Source organism: Chroicocephalus ridibundus, chromosome 5, assembly GCF_963924245.1.
Source record: "Chroicocephalus ridibundus chromosome 5, bChrRid1.1, whole genome shotgun sequence".
Taxonomy (NCBI): Eukaryota; Metazoa; Chordata; class Aves; order Charadriiformes; family Laridae; genus Chroicocephalus; species Chroicocephalus ridibundus.
Genome location: NC_086288.1, coordinates 37,199,429 through 37,220,441, shown reverse-complemented (window position 1 = coordinate 37,220,441; position 21,013 = coordinate 37,199,429). Strand labels below are relative to the sequence as shown.

General features: G+C 36.7%; 1 protein-coding gene across 3 annotated transcripts in view; it reads right to left on the bottom strand.

Annotated features, from left to right (window-relative positions):
- The window catches only part of GLRB (glycine receptor beta), a 52,797-nt gene that overhangs the window by 24,549 nt on the left and 7,235 nt on the right, over positions 1–21,013 (bottom strand). For all 3 annotated transcript variants that reach the window (XM_063336412.1, XM_063336414.1, XM_063336413.1), the window contains exons 3-6: positions 15,429–15,535; positions 12,563–12,630; positions 5,546–5,775; positions 2,544–2,626 (exon numbers count right to left, since the gene is read on the bottom strand). In XM_063336412.1, coding sequence (XP_063192482.1) covers positions 2,544–2,626; positions 5,546–5,775; positions 12,563–12,630; positions 15,429–15,535 — 488 coding nt within the window. The remainder of the gene's footprint in view (positions 1–2,543; positions 2,627–5,545; positions 5,776–12,562; positions 12,631–15,428; positions 15,536–21,013) is intronic.

Here is a 21,013-nt window from a genome sequence, read left to right as displayed (position 1 = left end):
GAAATAATCCACAACTGAATTTTTATGTAGGCCTGAATTAGGACCAGGTGGGTAGAACATTACATTATCAGTGATAATACACTGATTAAGAGGCGTTTGCTACAGTACTTACTGTTTAAACAAAGAAAGCAAAACCTCATATTCATTCATACTCCAGCAAAGTATGAAAAATATACTGAACTTTAACAGCGCTCACAAGTCCTACTAACTTCAAAAGAATTTAGCAACTCAATTACTGTGATGAATCTTAGCTTTTGTGTAAAACAGCCTTTATGCTTAGTGGTTCAGATTAAAGGCCCTGATTCGTGAAAGTGTTAGTATTCAGGAAATTCTTGTCCAGGAATTTAAGTAGACGTGTAGTCCTACTGCAATCGATTCAGTGCCTCCATGATCTCCTGAGTATGGACAGATTCCAGAATACACCTGAGTGTCTAAGTCATGGTATATACACCACCACCAAGGGAGAGGCAGGGAAAGTTAGGCTCACAATATTCAAGCATAAAGGAGTATTGATTAAATATGCATAATCTTAATCATGATTTTACGTGCCATTTTCCTGCTACCTTCTGTTTATTAAGGATTAACTTAATTCAAACAGAGATAATGTATGTTAAATGAAAACAGAGATGGGGAAACATAAAAAAGACGGAGTTGAAATGCAGCGTTCTGCAATTCAAAGCCTCTGAAAAATGTTTAAAGAACCATTCTTTTTCTGGAGGCATTAGGCAGATTATTTTTTTATCTTTGAAAAATAGCTGTGATTATAGAAGGTAAACTTTTTCATAAACTAAGTTCTTTAAGATTCAGAACAACTTAATAAAAATCACAATGTCTCAGAGCTCCATGATGGAAAATAATACAAAAAAAATTTAGTTGTTTTAATGCTTCGTTCATAAAATCAGTCTCACCCCCTTACAACATACAGCAAATCACAAAACTGCCAAGATCCTTTATGATAACAATTGCTGGATATTGAACATTTTGTCTATAGGGAATGTGTAGAACTGGGGATCATAACTGTAGAAACAAGAACAACTTAGTAAAAACTGGTGGTCTTTTTTGTTTTGTAAATCTAGCAACTAGAAAAAAAATATTGTTTTGAAACTAACTTAAGTACAAAAAACCTGCCAATGGCTAACAGGGAAAGCAAGCCCACTGTTGGAACTGGAGGTACAGACAGGAGGTCATGGGTACCAGTCTAACTTTTGACAACTGAATTAACAGGTAGAAGAAAGTTTAGTGCACACTGTCTTTCCAAAGGAGCAAACCCCTCCTGAATTTGAATATATCGATTTAGGATGGAGAAAGAAAATAAGATTAAATAAAGTTATTGATAATTTTTTTATGAATAGTTCTTCCTTGAATAATCATACCTTGCAATGCTTGTAAAGCAACCCAGACTGAGAAAGCTTGAGAAAAATTCCATTAATGTTACTGTCTAACTCCAGTTTAACCCCAAACTGATTTGGGTTTACCGTAAGAGTTTACTTCAGCCAGTGCATATACATATTAGTGATGGGCGAAACTACTATGGACACACTACAATTCTAAAGAGAAATGCTGGAAATCAAAAACTAAATTGTAAAACTCTGATAGTGTTATTATTACCCTTGTCCCCACTGGGATGCCCTGCTCAGCTTTGAATAACCTTGCTCTCTCTTTGCTTTTGTTTTCTCTTCCCTAACGTCACCTTCCCCAGCAGACCTGGTGGAGTAACAACGGAACAAATTTTCTGTATAATAGCAGGAATGGGCTGGAGCAAGCCACCTTCCTTCTCTCTGCTTCACACTTGTCCTCACTCAGGAAAACTAAGTTACCATGAAAGAGGGATCACCAGGGATCGGAGTCTTGGCAAAAGGCTGTACTTGAGTAGGCACCCTTGTACTTGGGGAGCAGGGAAGAAGGTGGGTTTCAGAAACATTTTGTCTGCAACTTCCAGCATGGCATGAAGACCTTCAGAGATGAGACCTGTCTGTCCCTTCATAAGATCAAATCACCTACACACCAGGGAAGGATTGGTAAGGGACAGATGCCTGACTACATCCACAGCACATCTGGAAACTACTTTCAAAAGGTTTCATACTAAACGCTCTCAATGTATTGGCATCAAATACTTTCCCTTTGGAACTGTATCAAAAGAGTTTCAAACAATACCATGCCTCATCAATGCAAGGGGATAAACTGGACCCCAACAACCTACAAGGCAGCACAGGTTGTCAAAGTTAAAACTACCTGGGGAAATCGTGGATTCTTTCCTTCCAATTAATATGTGTTTCCATTTTAGTAAGTTCATTGCAAATGCTTTTATAAAACTCCTCAGTTGTCATTTTGTTAGATATCAAAAGCTATAAACAGAGTGCATGGTGCCATAACCATAAGATACATTTTTGATAGGGAAATGTACGTTGGTAGAAACCAGTGAATATTCCTTTCAAGATTCATTAAAAATGTTGACATGAACAATACAGAACTGATCATTTTTTGGTTGATTCTCAGGCATGCCTAGAAGGCAACTGTTTTTATGCCCAGACTGTTTTACATACAGCTTTCCAATTGCATCTTGCAGCGCTGTGTATCCATAGGAAACAAGGTCAAGTCCAAAGGGCACGACAGAGTAATAGACAATCTGCAAATACAGAAATGGAATTTAAAACCAATGTGAGCTGCCATGTAAACAGTAGACAGCAATAAGAAAAAAAAAATCACAGGTATTTGATTTTCAGCTTCTAAAAAATCAGAAAAACTCAATTAAAGTTATAGTAAGTAACAGTTTGAAACTGAGCCATCTCTACTAGTCCAAGAATAAATTTTATAGAGAGTTTTAAACATACAGTAGTTCACAAATTAGAGACCTACTACTACATGAAAAAATGCATCTAAGTCATAAGAATAACCAAATCAAAGGTCCACACAGAACAGCGTTCTGTCTTCCAGCAGTGGCCAATGGCAGATTCCTTAACAAGAATATGAGGCTACAACAATCAGGAAACGATATTTCGGCAGATACCCATCAGTGTCCCAAAAGCTGCACCTCAAGGACCTCCTAAACCAGAAGGGATGCTTCAGCATTTAAGGGACCTCGACAGATTTTTTTACCTTCAAGAAGCTGCTTTGCTTCCAGTTGCTTTCTGGAATCCATGTAAACTCTAATCATGCACAGCATCCTGCAGCACAAAATGCCATTGCTAAGCTGCACACTCTAATCATCTCTTTTTATCTATCTTGATCTTGTCTCATAGTCCTTTTACAGGAAAAGAAGGTGAAAAATCAATGCCCATCCATTGTCGCTGTGTCATTCATGATTTAGAGACCTCTATGCCACCACCTCAATTATCTTGTGGGTTTTTTTCAGTGTGAAAAGTTCTGCCTTGCTTAGCTGTTCTTTATGAAGGATGCTGTTCTGTACAGTTGACCATCCTTGCCTCCCTTCTTGCAGTGAGAAGACCAGAACTGCACCTTGCATTTCAGATGCAAGTATAGCATGAATTTATATGGTGGCATAATGTTCTCTTTGATCTCTAACACTTCCTAGAATTCAATTCACTTTCTCAACCAGTACTGAGCTGTTAGCTAACATTTTCGAGAACTAGCCCTTATTACCCCCAAAGGTCGTTTTCCTAGCTGTTAATAGCCACCTCAAAACCAATCAGTTTTTATGTGAAGTTAAAATAATTTTTTCCCACATGCATAATTTTCAGTTATTTACATTGAATTTCATCTCACACTTTGTTGCCTAGTCACTAAATTAATTTGTAATTCTCACTGCTGTCTCTTTACTGTTCTGAATATTTTGGCATCATCAAAAGCATCCGCCAAGTCAGTTTTCCAGATGATTTGTGCTGAACAGCACAGGACTCAGAAGATATTTTTCTGTGGGTCTCTGCTGCGTACTTCCCCTTATGTGAGCACTGGCTGATTATTCCTACATTCGGTTTCCTAATTCTTAACTATTTATGCAGGCAAGAGCTTTCTCTCACATGCATTTTGTCATTCAAGTATTTTGATAACTGGAGATTCACTCATTTATATGTGATAATATCTCTGTAAACTAAAAATACAAGACAGTAATTATATATTTTAAAAAATGAAAATGTTAGTAGCATGTAATCAAACCACAGTGCCTCAAAAAATTAATCTTAGCTGCATATGTATCATTTATGAGCATGGTGTCTTATTAAAGTCAACAGAATATTTTTAGAGGACAACTTTAATTTCAAACTTTATTGAATTGGGCTATTTGGAAGATTTTAGAGAAGAATTTTTCCATCAGAAACATTTTTATGAGTGTTCACTCAATATTCATTATTCATTAACCTAACCTATTGACTGAAATAAGCTCATTTATGAACAGCTGCAACCTGGAAAAATAATTGAAAAAAGTTTCAATGTTTCATTTAACACTTGTTATTTCAAATAGGAAGTTTCTTTTATAGCTGAAATTGATTTTCTATTTTGAAATATTAATTTCTATAGACTTCGAAACCTGCTGCAGAAACAATGGAAAACAGAACCAGGACCTTCAGAGTGAGACAAATGAAATGCTTTGATTGCCCAATATATTTTCTTTTCTGATCACTGTCAGCAAATGTCTTGAGACTGAGTTTTCTCATCCTGATTTGGAATGGGCAAAAAAAGAACCCAGTCCCTCCCATCCTCTGTCTTTTATCCAGCCAATTCTACTCCAGGAAGAGATAGCTCATGTGATCATAATTTCAGAAATGGTTTCCTCTTAATGGTAAAGTTACAGTATATTAGGGTAATCATTTCTTTCCTCTATCAGGGTAATATGTTTCAGTTCACATCAGAAGAAAATCTACAAATCATTGTGTCTATAAACTCTCCAGATGTGTAATTCACTTTGAGATCCTTTTTAATCAACCAATTTGCTATTTTCAGTGGATGATTATTTTTATGGCACGGTGTATAGCTTTGATAAACAAAGTCAAACCACAAAAAAGTATGTGTTGATTGCAATGATATTAAGCAATATTTTTGTGTCTTCTGAAAAAATCTATGTCCAGTAAGGCACGGAACTTAAGCAGGGATTATGTCGCAGTATTTTTACAAAACATTTATATTCACAAATTTTGTAATTTCTGCATTTCCTTATATCATTAGTAAGCAATAATCATTTTCTTTAGTTGATGTAGAAATTTAAGTGCTGTGCAAATTACATTGTTTTACTGAAAGCTTTACTTCAGATATCTTATCCATTTCATTATGCTTCCAGGAATCTAAGCAATTATCAAAAGGTTTTAAAATTTGTTTCCATAAATACTAGTTTACTTAATGCGTTAGCTTAACATGAGATATAAATGTACATACGCTTCAAACTTCTAGTACCTGCTGCTCTATCGACTGACATGCTTTAAAACACCTTCATTTGATTTCTCTACAATTTAATTTATTATAGTATTGTTTACAAACTGTCATATAAATTTAAATATTAGTCATAAACTGTACTACGTTACTAAGTCTAACACAGCATATATATTTCATATCAAGTCATTTAAAAAAAAAGAGTAGAAATGTATCAACAAAATACCTCATGCTGACTAGGACATCTCCATCACGAAATATAAAAAGAAGGATATTTTCTTGTGTGACATCATGGAAGTTAGCATTTTTTTCATTTGCAAAGAATAAGTCCGGCTTCCAAAGACATTTAAACATAGTTGGGTCCACTGTCAGCGTATCTGAACCTCTCCAATCATTGGGCAGTTTGAGTCTGGGGTCATTCCACTTCTGTCTTAGAAAGATGTTGACTCTATAATCCTGATGGGAAGAATACATAAATTAGACTAGCCAAAATCTAGCCAAAAACACACGGAGAAAGAAAACCATTCTACCAGACTCTGAAGAGAAAACTAATTTATGCCCTGATTTTTCTGTCACAAAGATAGTAATCACTATTCAAATAACATTAATAAGCGTTAAGTTTAGTAGACTTTACTACAAACAGGTAGATTATGTCTCACTCATGTTTTGAATATAGTAACTTTCTTTAAAAAAAGGCCCAAATTGTCCCCCCAGATTCTTTTTTTGCATTCCCTCAATAGTAGCCCCCTGTTACCTAGGCACAGAGAAAAGCATGCGGCAGGACAGAGGGATGCCATAGCTTGGCTACACTAAATTGCTGCAGGCAACAGGCACGATATCACTTCTATCAGGATATCCTGTGAGTGTAAATTCCAGCTTATTCTCCATTTGCTTAAGTGGCACACTGATGGCAAAATATCACACTATAAAAGCAGAAAACAGACCAGGTAGATAATAGATTTTGCATTACACACCCAGAATACAGCCTCAGACTTTGTAACAGTGATTTGGGACTATTTTGGTAACTGAGGAAAACGGATTCCAGCTTGCAACACAAGTACTGCGGTAGCATGTATGAAGGCAGAAACGGAACAGGTCTCGAAGAGACAAAATCAAGGTTTTACACAGAGGAAACTTCCTTCTGGATTCAGCAGGACGCTTGCTCAAGGATGGAGGGTAGTAGAGCCATGCTCAATGAGAACCTAATTTTGCCTTTGGGAATTGGAGTAGCATGTGTCTCAGGGCAAAACGATACCCGTACGCGTTCTGTCCTTAGTGAAAGCTGTGTGCATCCAAAGGAAAAATCTGACCCAGTATGTCAGTTATGATTTTTCAGTCTTACTGCTAAGTCTTTTTGCTTTTTACATTTACATTTAAGCCAGTGTTTCTTTTTTATGTGTATGTAAACTAGGCAGATCACATACAGAAAAATAATATAAAGGTATTGTTGAAATAAAGTAAAAAAAAAACACAACCAACAAGAAAATTCTAAAATTTACCTCCAGTCTTCCTAGTCATCTTCTATTGTGTGTTTTGTTTTTTCATAATTATCTATTAGATACAAAGCATCCTGAGATAAGGTCTGTGCCTTTTAAAGCAGCGAAAACAATGCTAGAAATCTGTGAGTGAAGGTTCTCAACATATTTTTGGTTTGTCACTGTATTCCGCATAACGAACTAATTTTATAAAATTGTTTATTTTACATGTTAATGCCCTCTTACACATTTTTCTGCTGATGCAATGGGAGTTCTTTTCTGTTGTACTTACTATAAGGTATACATTTACAGTCCAAAGCAAGTGCCACGTTGAGACAGTCATGCTAACTCCAGCTGGAAGCAGTTCACTTGGCTAAGACCTCATGCAGAATAATTTACCCTGTTAATTGTAATACAGTGCCCACTTTCCCATGTCCAGTCCACCAGTCAAATCAGCGCAGGTATTTATTTATTACACTATACTGCGCAATTTTTTTCCTTACTGCATTGTAAGGAAAAGCAAAACATCAAAACTAAGTAGAAAGAACTGAGGCAATATTTATTAATATGCATAGTTCTGAGAGATATCTTAGTTGTTGGCAGTCTGTTTTTGAAAAAATGTATGTAGTCTGACTCTTCTTTATACAAAGACCTATGTTATCTTGTCACAGTAAAGAAGGAGTATAAAATACTAGTTAATATGAAGTGACTTTGTACTGGAAGGCTCACATAGAGTAGCTTCAGAACAGAAGGGAAATCAGGTTATTATCTCAGAAAGCATCTTTTCAATTATATGTATATAATTGAAAAGTTACTTTATTTGCTTCTTGCTGAAGTTCCCATTCCATATGCACTCCTTGTCTCAGTGAAAACAATTACTTTAAACCAAATGAGATAAATACTGCATACCATTCATGCTCACAAGCATTACACTGTTCATTACACCAAAATTAATTTCCCCATAAACAAGTGCATTACCCTAATTTTAACAAAAGAAAATGCCTTCTCAAAGCCATAGGCAAATGATAAGCAGTGTCCAACACTTGCCTTCAGCTTACCCATTCAGAAGAAGGAGATGTTTACGTCACTGAAAAGCAGAATGCACTGGCAAAATAAGAATTGGAAGTAAGATCAGGTGGAAGCTATTTTATTTCCTTCCTTGCTCTATGACAAATGAACTTAAATATACCAAACAACCAGATGTTGTGACATTTTAAGACTTGATTTTGTTCCCATTTAAGTCAATGTTAAGTTCAGACCTACCTAAATGACTAGAAACCTGTGACAGGGTGTACTTGGAGAAGAAGGCCACCAACACACTTGAGGCAATATAGAAAACGTAGAAGGAAGCAAAGAAATGTCAAACTACAAAACTGGCTAGACAGACAATGATGTGCAGAAGGGCTTCTTTCTAGAAGAACATGAACATCTGGCAGCGGTATACACTATGATCTGGTATAAATCTATTCTGAAAGAAGTCTGAAATCAGTTCTCTCAAATCCGGGCAATGAATTTTAAGATTCAGTATGTGCACTACGATTAGGCTCAGCAGGGGCTGAAGAAGTGGTCTGTGTGAAGTACGTGGTCTTCCTCCTACACATTTTACAAGCATTCGTTGAATATTGCAGAATGATCAGCATTTTATAATAACGGCGAGTCAAACAGCAATTAAAAAGCCTGAAACTAGAGGGAGGAGAGTCGGGTGGAAGAGAGATTCATCATCCTTAGAGCTAAGAGGACCTGGTAGGTAAAAAGAATCACGGAAGTATTCTACAGGGCTTTGTTTTCCCATGAAACTCCAACAGAAGGCAACTTGTTTTCAGAAAGGTTGAAAGGGGAGGCATTCTAGGAAATATTTCAAATGCAACCTACTGAACAGTGGGCATGTGGCCAGAAAACCTCCTCAGGCCAGAAACCAGGCATAACCAATACATCTTTCTCTGCAAACTGCAGCACATAGAAGATCATGAAAAGCTTTTTCTACATGAACTGCACTCATACGAAGAAAAGCAGCGTAATAGCACTGTTTTTTAAAAAAGTAGAAAATGGCATTTTTATTATTAAAATAAGGAAACTGAATTTTCCTTCATATACAGAAATATTAAAAAGACCTTTCTGCAAGGTTTTAAAGTAAAGGAGAAAGAGGAAGTGGTGTTTTGCCATTGGAGTCAGTGAAGAAAGGTTACACTGCAAGTAAAAACCTTGAATATAGATTCTGTAGACAGAGGGTCAGATCATCAGCACAGCTAAAGTATTATAGCCTTATGGGCATTTATACCAGAAAGGACCTGTCCCTAGGAATCCTTGACTGGTCATCCAGTCTATAACATTTTCTAAATGTGACATAATCACATATTATCCCACAAATCTGCAGTCTAAAAACACATCTGCAAAATCAGAAGCAGAGTTAGCATGGGGATCCTAGACAAGTAGTCTTATGAGCTAGAAGGAAACAAGTGACAGGATTCAAGATGAAGGGAGCTTACTAGAAGGAAGCAGCTCTGGTATAAGCTCTTAGCTGTTTTAGCTGTACAAATTCTAATTCACTCTGTAGTTAACTAATTTTTTGTTTAGTTTTTCCGGGTAACTTTTTTGATACTTGTGTGAAAACGCCGCAAACCTCTTGAGTACTCAACAAAACAAGATGACCACTACCCTTTCTAGACACAGAGCAAACATTTGCCCTTCAGTTTCTTCACAAGGGCTTGGTTAAAGCAATACAGGCTTCTGGGCATAGGATCCACACCATAGGTCCTATCTTGTTCAAACCAGTATTACTTCAAACCTGTTGATGCTATTCTATAAAGAAATTCTCTTCTCTCTTAAAACTACGTAAACTCTACCTCAGTGGGAGGTAATCTCTACTCTTTTCTTTTGAGGACAAGGCAACTGCATAGCTAAGAATGCAATTGTCATGGGACCAGAAGCACAACAAGCAAAAATTACTTGAAAATAATTTTGTGGGATTCTTGAAATATATGAGGAACCATCAGAACCAGCCACATGATGTCAAGGTGAGGGACACTGTGGGAGCCTGTTGACTAGTTAGAAGTCCCAGACATTAAGCCCAGAGCTGGCTATTTCAGAGAAGGGTCTAAGAGGGGGATACAGGACATCTTGTTCAAGATATTTCCTTCTGCATCTCTTTTAACATTCTTCTGAATTAAAGGAGATCAGCATACCAAATCACCTATTCTCTCTATGGGACTCTACTCATTTGTTTGTCAAGCCTTCTTACCACCACCTCACTTCCAGACACCTGGCACTCATGGTTATTTTTCTCCAGCCCTCCATCACCCAAAAGAAGGAATCGTCCATTTAGCATTGCTAAGACAGGATGCTTTACCCCCCAACAGATTTTGTGAAAACCTACGAATTCAGCTATTACAGCCAGAAGTGGCTACAGTGCCAAGAATCATCATGATACTTCATCCACTGAAACACTTAGAAATATATTGTTTCATAGATTTGGGTATCAGCAATGGTATCACTCCAACCAGTTTAGTACTTCTGGTAACACTAGAGATAGTCAAGAAATCAATATTCCTCATGATTTACACCAGAACCTGAGACAGTAGAGATGCAGACAGCCACTCTCTTCTCCAACACTGAGGGATCTTCTTCAGCAGTTCTGTTACTGCCTGCAAATGTCTCTCCTTTCTGGATGCAAAAGGCCCCTCTGGTCCCCTCGGCTCCAGGAAACACTTTTCCTGTGATTCTGGAGGTACAATTTTTTTCCTAGTCTAAGAGACTTGCTTCTGCTGTCTAGTGCAATACCCAGACTATCTGAAGACAAATACCAGGCTATCCCCATGAAAGCAGTGGTTCCTGAATGTCCACAGGACCCAACACCCGCTGCAGCAGGAAGAGTTTCCCAAGTGATATATGGAAGAACAGATTGAGCGTTTCTTTCCTCCGTGCTTCCTGTGACACATTAAGGCAACCAAGAAGTAACCCAAACTTCACATAAACGTGCTTAGCTATCATGGTAATCAGCTGGAGGTGGAAATCTAAATAAAAGCATAAATTAAAGTAAGGATGGTGTCTGAAGTTCTGAAATATGGAGGAGAGCATGAATTACTTTACAGAACATCTTAGTAAATTTGTGAGTGTCCATATCAGGAATTCACAGACAGTCATACATGCATTGCTGTAGAGAGCATACATAACTTGGGGGGGTGGTGGGTGTAGCACACCCCTTACATTCATGCTTTGTTACTATTTGGATCTGGGTAAATTGTAAAAAAGCCTCTGTAAAAGTCACTTTTTAAAACATGCAATAAATTTCAGAAACTTGAAAGGGCCATCTGGCCTAATATACCTGCCATCTTAGACACTTATCTCACTCCTACTTCCCTGTTCTTCCTCCCTGCCGCTCTTTAAACTTCAGTCCCCTTTATGTTTTCAGGAAATAAATCTTGAGGTATCTTTGCATACTTACATTCTTTGTTTTAATATCACTTCCCACTAAGGCTGTTAGTTGACTTACTATAATTTGCAATCAAATCTAAATCTTCATTCACTCCCAGTTAAAGAAACATAAATTTCTGGCCAAGCTGTTCAAAAGCTGCTTCAGCCATCACATGTTTAACTTTGAGTGGCTCTGTGGTCCTACTGAAATGTCATTAGGGTATCGTGTGAGCTGGTTCTGAATTTTAAGTGGGTACTTACTTCCACCGACAACAAAAGGTGTTTTATTATTTATTAGCTTTGTTATGGTTTATTGCTTCTGTGCTGTTATGAGTAGGAATGCTGCTTTAGTCACAGCTTAAAAAGAGCAGCCTGGTTTTGGGAACTGCCTCAGTGCTTTGGATGCCAAATGGAATCACCAACGTTATTCCTAAATGGGATTCTCAGGAAGCACCTCAGAACTCCCACGCTAGTGCATGCCTTGGCTGTGGCTTCCCAGGTCCTGGCAAGACATGGTGTGCTCCTCTGTTTTTTACATAAAAGAAAACCCTGATCAGGTCAGAACATCTTCAACAATTAAATGTAATTTTTTTTCAATACTTTTGACAGCATTCATCGGAAATGCCATTGCAAAAAAGATCTTCAAGTCCCTAAATGTTTGGAACAGCTTTGCTGAAATTACTTTTTATTTTGAAATTGATTCCTACAGAAACAAAAAAGCCAAATTTCTAATGAGGATTATTTGTTGCTGTTATTGACGTTGAAATTTTCTGACTGACTTGGAAACATTTTTAGAAACTTCACTCTGCAGTTTATCTCACACAGTAAATAATAAATAGGAGTAAGAGTAGGGTCAGTGATGATCTACTCCTTTAATCCTTCTCCTTCTATTCCTCCACTTCATCCACCATTTACTCCTTTCCTCAGAACTATATAAAACAGAGAACCTGTATGCTTCAGCCTTATGCATGTATGTTTTTCTTTCATATAAAGTTCTAGTATTTTCTTCAGTAATACACAAACCAACCTATAGATTAACTCTGAGGAAAATTACTTAATTCCTCTGAACTAAACTTAGGGAAATAAGTGTACTTTCTGGATCTTAGAAACGATGAATTTCTTTTCACGTACATCAAATTTTAAACTCTATGACAACGTGTGGACAAATATAGAGTGAAACAGATTAATAGGTTCATGACATGAAGCACAGTCAGTCTATCACTAACTCCATTAACTCAGTTCTCAGTGTCTACAATCGTAACAACTATTTCTACTTTATAGTTCATAATCCTCAGCCTGAAATTTAATTTAATAAGAAAATTTTCATGTGCGCGGTATGAATTTCATTCCAGTCTTACCATAGTTGTCTCTTGAATTGACCCAAAGCTGTTAATGAAGATGTTGACTGCAACATCGACTGGAATTCCTTAAAAAAAAAAAAAGATTTCTAGTGAACTGCACAATCCAGTAAAGGTATGTTATCTTTCATTTAAAGTTCCTTTACACCAATATCACAATGTGAAATGTTTTTTTACAGGGTCAAACAACTTTATCTTTTCAAGTTAATATATACAGTTTTCAAAAGCTGTGGTTTAATCTATTTCCATTGAAAGCCAACAGAAATCACAAAACCTCTTTTCAACCTAGTGATAAGAAAACAGAAAAAAAAATCCTTAGCCTAGAGTGCTAAGCTTAAAGCATTTCACAGATCATAAATTTGTATAATTTTCAAATTCCATGATGTTCTGTTACCACAGAATGCACAATCCAGTATTTCTTTTGCACACAGTGTAATGGATAGAGGCAATTCACATTTCTAGCAGCGGACACTTCTAACTGTCAAGGTCATAATGATGATCTACCGTCCCAAATTATCACGGAATCATACAATCATAGAATGGTTCGGGTTGGAAGGGACCTTGAAGATCCTCTAGTTTCAACCCCCTGCCATGGGCAGGGACACCTCCCACTAGACCAGGCTGCTCAAAGCCCCATCCAGCCTGGCCCTGAACACTTCAAATTACATGCTTACGATTTATGATGACACATTTACTTATGTTGCAAGAGGATACTTCTTTGTGCAAGTCAAGCACGTAATTGTGAAGCATGACTACGGGCAGATAAAAACTGTTGCGTGCAGCTTTCACAGCTACCCAGCCTTGGTGCAAGAGAAAGCTGCTCTGTTTTACAGGGGTTACCAATTTGCCAAGAAAAATTTCTAGAAGCAGCAGCTGTGAAGATATTAAGACGGACTGGATTTTTTCCTCTTTTCCACAGCCAGGATTCCTGTAGTTGAAGAGGGACGGTGCGACAGCTGCTACATCTGCCCTCTGTCACCCTGCGGGAACTGATTGGCAGTCATTTAATCTGGTGTTAACAGAGAGTTATCACGAAGCAGGGAGAAGTGGACTGATGTTTGTGAGAACTAATTATGGTCCTCTGGTTTTATTTAGCACCTCTATGTTGAGAGTGTCAGTGTGTACACAAGATGCTTGTTTCTGGTCTCCTTTAAACTGTTACAAGTACTTAATTCAGTGGAATTCTTCCTTTTTCATTATTTCAGTGGAATTCTTCTTTTCAGCAATAAGAGACGTAACAACATATAAAGACTATTTTGACAAAGTAAGCAAACAAAAGTAATATATGCCTCACCTAATTGTTTGCTTGTCTGCATACAATACTCCAGTGTACATTTAATGCAGAAATTCAGACTCATTCTCTTGGTTCCCCAGGAAATTACCAAGATAAAATTTCACTTTTTTCAGTTGAACAAGTTTTTTGTTTGTTTTTTTGGTTTGTTTGTTTGTTTGTTTTTGGTTTTTTATCAGACCAGTTAAACGTGGTGCTTTTGGTTATGCAATAAGCATAATACTTTGTTTAGCACCTGACGCGTGTGACAGAGCACCCAGCACACCACTAGTAGCCAAGAGCGCACTATCTCTTCCAGATTTGAATAGGAAGTGCCATCCAAGAAAATCACTCATGTGTGAGGAACGTTTTAACATGGGCAAACCACTTGTCAGAAAATGTTCTTTTTCTTCCACTTCCCTACGAGTTAACATTGCATGTCCTCCCTTTTCCTTCCATCTTGATTCTTACCAGACTGCCAGCAGGGTTATAAAAATATAAAGAAATCTGCAATATGCTTGCTGATTTATCGTGCTGAAGAACAGGTAGAAGGGAGGCTGGACACTTATTCTTTGTGAAAAGGCTTAGTGCTGAAAACATTTAAATAACAATCTACAGAGAATAAGAAAAAAGCAGGGCACTTGCTGAGAACTGAGTTAAATACATTTATAAAATTTAGTTGAATCTGAAAAACATCTGAAAATGGTCTCTTCAAAAATATGATAAAGAGTATAGATTTTCAAATTTATCATCCTATTGATATGCATGTTAAAATCTCTCTTAATGTATACATCATTAAAAAAAAGTTTTAAAAAGAACTGACTTATGTAAACTGCAGTGTCTGTAACGTAATAAAATTGCCTATGTCTTTTTTCAGCAGGGAAGTAATCTAATTCCTAGAAAGTGAAACATACATCTGTATGCGTTGTTAGAGGTTTTGCAGAGAATATGTATTCCAACGTTTTCTGCATATGTAAGGAAATCACATTTGCCTACATGGAATATTCCTACAACATCTGACTGTCAGGGAGATGTTTTAAAGTCAGAGAATGCATTTAAATCCATTACCCATTTGAAATCCCAAAGTGTGTAAACTGTATTACTAACATATCTTTAAAGGGTTTCCAAATCGTGATGCTGCTGATCTCAAGTTCTACAAAGTCATCTTAAAGGATCTCTATAGTGAATTTTGGTGTTTAAAATACTGTAAAGGGGAGATTCTACTAAAGTCTAACTGAAATGTAGGGATAAAAAGACATTTTAAAAACTTGTCCTATAAAATCTAATTCTGCTTTTAAAAAAAACTTTTATAAAATAAAAACAATAATAATGATAATAACAATCATCATAATAATAATAAAGCATCACATACTATTATGATCATTAAATCCTAACATATTACCTGTCAGCTCAAAAGGATAAATATCTTCTGCAGTTTCGCACTATCTAGGGAAATTTCCATTTAAAAACAAAACAAAACAAAACAAAACAAAAAACTAGGTTGTGAGTATTATCTCTATATAAATTTTCTATGTGTGAAAAGAGCAAAAGTAAAATTCCAAAGATTAAAAAAAAAGGCTGAAATATCTAACAAACCTTTGAAATTAGGCCTTATCCTGGGATCATAACTGAGCAATAGCCTATTCAAGATATTGCTGGTAGAATTAGCGGGTACTCTTGCAAGGTCTTCAGCTGATTGCTGGCTGTAAAGAAAAGGTGCACTTGTTACTATTAAGACAGAAACAACTGTGTGCTTAAACTTAAGTCCTTTTAGATGCATGTCATAAATGTCATTTCACAAGCAAAATATGTTCAGTATTTTCAGATTCGACACTGTGTAGTCTTCCTTTCCTTGTGATGCTTCAGTATTTTTCAAGAAACTGTAACAAACATGAAAGCTCTCCTACATACTCTTAGACTGTAAACTTGTCAGTAAATACACCCCAATTCACTAATTGTTCCCTTGCCTCCTAATACAAATATCCAGAGGGACATGACTTCTTCCTTAGTAAAAAGCAGCCACCTGAGCTATTTTTAGGGACTGTCAGATTAGGAACAAAAGTAAACTGACAGGCACTTCGAAGGTGCCAAAGCCTGCAGAGGCTTTTGGCAGTCTCCTGCTCTCACATGCCAGTGCCAGCTATTCCAGGGAGAGCCGGAGCCATTGCATAATCTCATTGTCAAGTGCTAATAAAAGCTTTGTTACAGAAAACGAGGCCTCAGACTCTCCTCTGGTTTTGCAGGGGGGATTTAAACATCTCCATTTACCTTGTCGTTATTGCGCTGGGTGTTAAATTAAAACCATTGCTAAAATTAAAAAGAACCTGTGACAGGTAAATGTAGCTACGAGAGTAACAGGATAATTGAGTGTAATAAAAAGCAATAAGGGTGCATCACTCCCCACCCCATGTACTTTAAGCACTTAACAGGCTGATAATGTCATGTAAATGAATTTATATGTTGCCTGTGGAACCTGTCCAGTGATGTTTTCCAGTTTTGAATCCTGTCTTGTAATCACTTTTCCATCCATTTTATGATGACTACTCTGCTGACTTTCTGTCTTTATAATTTAGTAACTGAGATGCCATGCAAAAGACAAACACCCTACAGAGGCATAACTCATATGCATCACGACTACTAACTCTAGCAAACAATTGTATGAACATATTTTAAGAAATGATCCAATTTATTTCCTACATGTTTTCAATAATCAGTATCAGCTGCCCTGCTTGATTTCTTTTTTTCATTATTCTTTCCCATGTCAAAGTCAGCTTGACAGACCTATGGGCTATTCTTTATAACATCTCTGTTCGCTGCTACTTTTCTTCTCATCCTTCAGTTTCCTTCATGTCCTCTGGGACTTCTGCGTTATTCAAACATTTATTGAAGAAAATATTAACTCTCCAAAAGGCTTTTGGCCAGTTTAAAAAAAAAAAAATTTGTATGAATACATCAGACCTCCTGATTTCAAGACATTCAATTATAGTGGCTCCTGTTCAGCATCTTCCTTATTGACTACTGGGAAATTAATTAATTAATAAACAACTGTCACCATTGTATGATATCGCTATTTGATTGAAAACTGGAGATGAGAGCAGAAAAAGCTTGCAAAAGCTTTTATGAATAGCCCCACCTTTAAAATCAACTGTTTTAACTCAAACCATAGGGGAAACAACAGGAGCAACTGAACAAGATCTGCTGACTTGGTAGCACTTATTACGCCTTCACAATGAGATTTCATCTCTTCAGTTAACATTTCACAGCTAAAATGCTTACAAATAAAGCTAAGAAGCAGTCCCCTATTATTAACAACATGTCAACCATTTATGATAACATAACTGCATTTTAGTCCATCATAGTCTCCTTGATACCCTTTGAGCATTTTATCCTTCAGAAACACAATAACCAGATTTCTGTTTTCCCTGTTGTATTCAGGATGTTTCTGAAACCTGAAGCTGGATATCTATTTAACCATTTGCTTGTATTTGTTTGACTTTATACACGAGGGAGAAAAGTCTGTCTAAACTCAGTTACGGCAGCAGATAACCATTCAGCCCTCCTTGAAATCTCATGCTATTCACCAGTCATTATCAGGATTAGTATGAATTCTGAAGGCTACCCAAAGATGTAGCTACCAAAAAAAAGGGTGTACCAATGACTATAGCTTAAACTATAACATACAGGATGAGAAAAAATTGTGAAGCAGCTACAGTATATGATTCCCCACCCATCTCTTGCAAAACACACTAAAACCTCTGCGACATTTAGCAACTGCATAGGTGAACTACTTGTTCTATTAGACCTTATATAGAGATAAATGGTCCACTAATAAAACAAGGAATTTTTTACTTTTAGTAACATGTAGTCTGTCCTTATTCTGTGTAAATTCTATGTAAATGTAAAAATCTATTCCTAGTATGTCCTGTGTAGGACATATTGTAATATAAACCTCTACTATTTTAATATTAAAGCGATTAAATAGGTGTTCCTTCCAGTAATTGGTAAATTCACCTTCAAACAATTCTCCCAGGGTTGTGTTTAGAGCTTTTATATTTGACTTGGATTTGGATCATTATGCAAAAGAACTAATTCATTTCTGTAATTCTGAGATTTGTGTTTAGTTTTCAGTGACGACCTTTACCGGTGACCAGGTTGCTACAGAAATATCATAAACTGGCTTTGTATGCTTTGTTGCAGTTACCCCTAATTGGACAATTGGAACACATAAAGTTAAATGTTAAGACTATTTTCCGTTTTGTAGCAGGAACAAGACAGGAAAGAACGTTCATTTAACTATTAAAAAGGCAGGAAAACACTCTGTACACTGTACTATATCTGATACAAAAAGGTTCGTGGCATTGCTTCCTTGCAAGTCGCACATCTTAACATGTAAAACATCTAGATCAGATGCCTACAGAAATTATATTTATAAAAGGAGGGTTGCCTTAACACAACCATTAGGGTTTCTTTCTAAATCACATATGCCCAGAATTAATGAAAAACCAAAACAAAACCAAACAACAACCAATAAGCAAGTTTAAATCCTATTTTTTAAAAAAATTTCTCCTATGGATTATACAAAGAAGTTAATTAAATAGTGATGATGGTAATCTGAACCACACGGGATAACATGGACACATACACATAATGCTTGTAAAACACAACGAGGAAAAGAGGAAAAAAGTCTGAGAAATTAAATGAGTGAACGTCAAACAGCAAAAGAAAGCCAAATACAGCTGCCGGGTTTATTTGTCTCTTCAAGTAGGAGGAATCTGAGCTGCACTGCAGAAGTATGTTAATACAAATTTATCTGTTTGGGCTGTTTGTTCAGAAGTCATCCACAAATTCAGCAAAGGAGGTTCACTGCACGGGGAAGACAGTGATGGGATGAAGAAGCGGGGGCAGCATTGCTTTCCGGTAAAGAACATCACGATCACATCTTCTATAAGTTGTTGGGTAGTCTTCTGAACCTATACAAATGTCATGCACGCACATTTATCCTCATTTACATAAAATCCAAGGGAAATACAACAGCATTGGCTGTTTTGAGTTGGGAGAAGAAGCACAAAGAGTCAGTAATTGCTATTTTTTAAAGATGACTTTGAAGGAAATGATTGGAATAGCTACTGGAAAAAAAAGCTCTGCTGAGTAACGGTTGTATTTTCACTGTGGTCTTTTACAGCATGCTGTCATCGAACTACCGTCACTGAACTGAATAGCACTCATGGGACTAAACATCGTCACAAGGACTGGATTTCCTTCAGAAAGCTTTGCTGATCAAAATGCCTAAGCATCACTTGCAAATCAATAAATCATATGTGTAGCTTTTGGTGAGTTAAGAGGTTACGCCACTTTCAGAGTGACAGCTGAGCAGAATGACTTAACACAACAGTGAACGGGATGGGTTAAGAGCTTGGAGAAACAGCCTGGGACTATTGATGCCATGAAGATATTTACCTAAAGCCACTACCACCCCTGCATAATTGGCCATTCTGGAATGAATTAATGATAGGCCATTGTGCAGACTCCATAAGACAAAAAGAATTTGAGCTGAGATCTCCCTTCCTAAAAGAAGCAGCACTTCAATTTGCTAACGGCTGTCTGATTCCTGTATAAGAACACTCACACCAATCGAGAAGTTACTTACCACTTTTTCTTATTCAACCTATAATTTTCACATTTGTGAAAAGCTATCCCTAGCCTGAGATTTCCCTGAGATTTCCACCAGTTGCAGCATGCTTTGTAATTTTAATACATTTATTTCAACTTGCATTGCATGTATCCAGAGCTGCTGGAAAGCATTAAGAAACGAAAATGCAGTAGCATTCTTCACAGTAATTGATGAGTTCTAACAAAGATATGGTGAATACCAAAGGATAAAGCCACCAAAGTCTCACAGTTGCTATAAAGAGAATTTAAAAGCAAGTAATAGTAAAGCTAGGAATTACCTTAACAGCAATTTTGCATAAATAACAATTTTGAAAAAAAAAAACAACACAAAAAACCCAAACCCAAAGTTTTTCTGAAAAGAAAAAAAAGAGAAAACAAACAGTATTCTCAAAAGCATTCTCACTTCTACGAACAGTGCTCTCAAAAGCTAGAAAGAAAACAAAGTACAGTTAGTCTTTCAGCATGACATTTCTGTGGGATATGTCTGGCCTCTCTGGTCTTTGGGAGGTGACTTCTCACATCACTGATGAATAAAAGCATGACTTTAAACACTGTATTTCACAAGATATGCAGTATGGTGTCCATCTCCTCTTCCACTGCAGCTGTACACATTTTATCATGGCCTTTGAAGAATGTGGTTAACATTTTAAATTGATGGCAAACTATAATTATTTTCATAATTTGTTAATCAAAATCCAGAAGTGTAGGTAAGCAGATATGCATGGCAAAAGGAAGCATATATTGCACTTGGTTTAAAATTTGTACAGCTTCCTTACATTTGTGTTAAGCAAATGTGTCAGAAGACATTATATCACTTTCTGGGTTATCATGACATTTAGTCTCTCAGTGTTCATTGAAGTTACAAGGAGTCCTTATCACAGGCAGCGCTACACGAGGATGACTGGGGAAAGGAATATAAACCACATTCACTGCCAGTGCGAAGGGAAAACTTTTCTGTTGTTTTAATTCACCTACTCCCCAGATCCCTATTCTTCAGATCCCATTATTCTGAAGTATCTCTTGTTTTAGAAGTGAACAGGAATATTTTTTTTACTGATGGCATGACAATCAGGAAAACAAAAAAAAAAGCATGTCACAGGGAAGTTAATTCAAACGCCATCTTATAGTACACTGCAGTGCAGACAGTCACGCAGCACGCGTATTCTGTTGTTGGTGTTTGTTTAGAGCTTGTAGCTTGGATAATCTAGCATCAAGCTTTGCCTTTGCATAGTTCTAGGTCACTGTCTGACAGATAAAAACATATATTCCAACTCCCACTGTTCAGTTATCTCCAACGAAAATGCCTATATAATGCCGAAACAACAGATTTTAGTGCAGTTTATCTAATCTGTGTGATGGGAACTGACATTTTTTGTCATATAACATGGCAGTATATATCTGAGAATGATAAAAGTAAATTTTGGGAAACACAATTATCTGTCATCTCACCGTATATTGTAAGTAATATTTCCCTGATATAAACATTCAGTGTTCTGATTTGCAGGCATTTG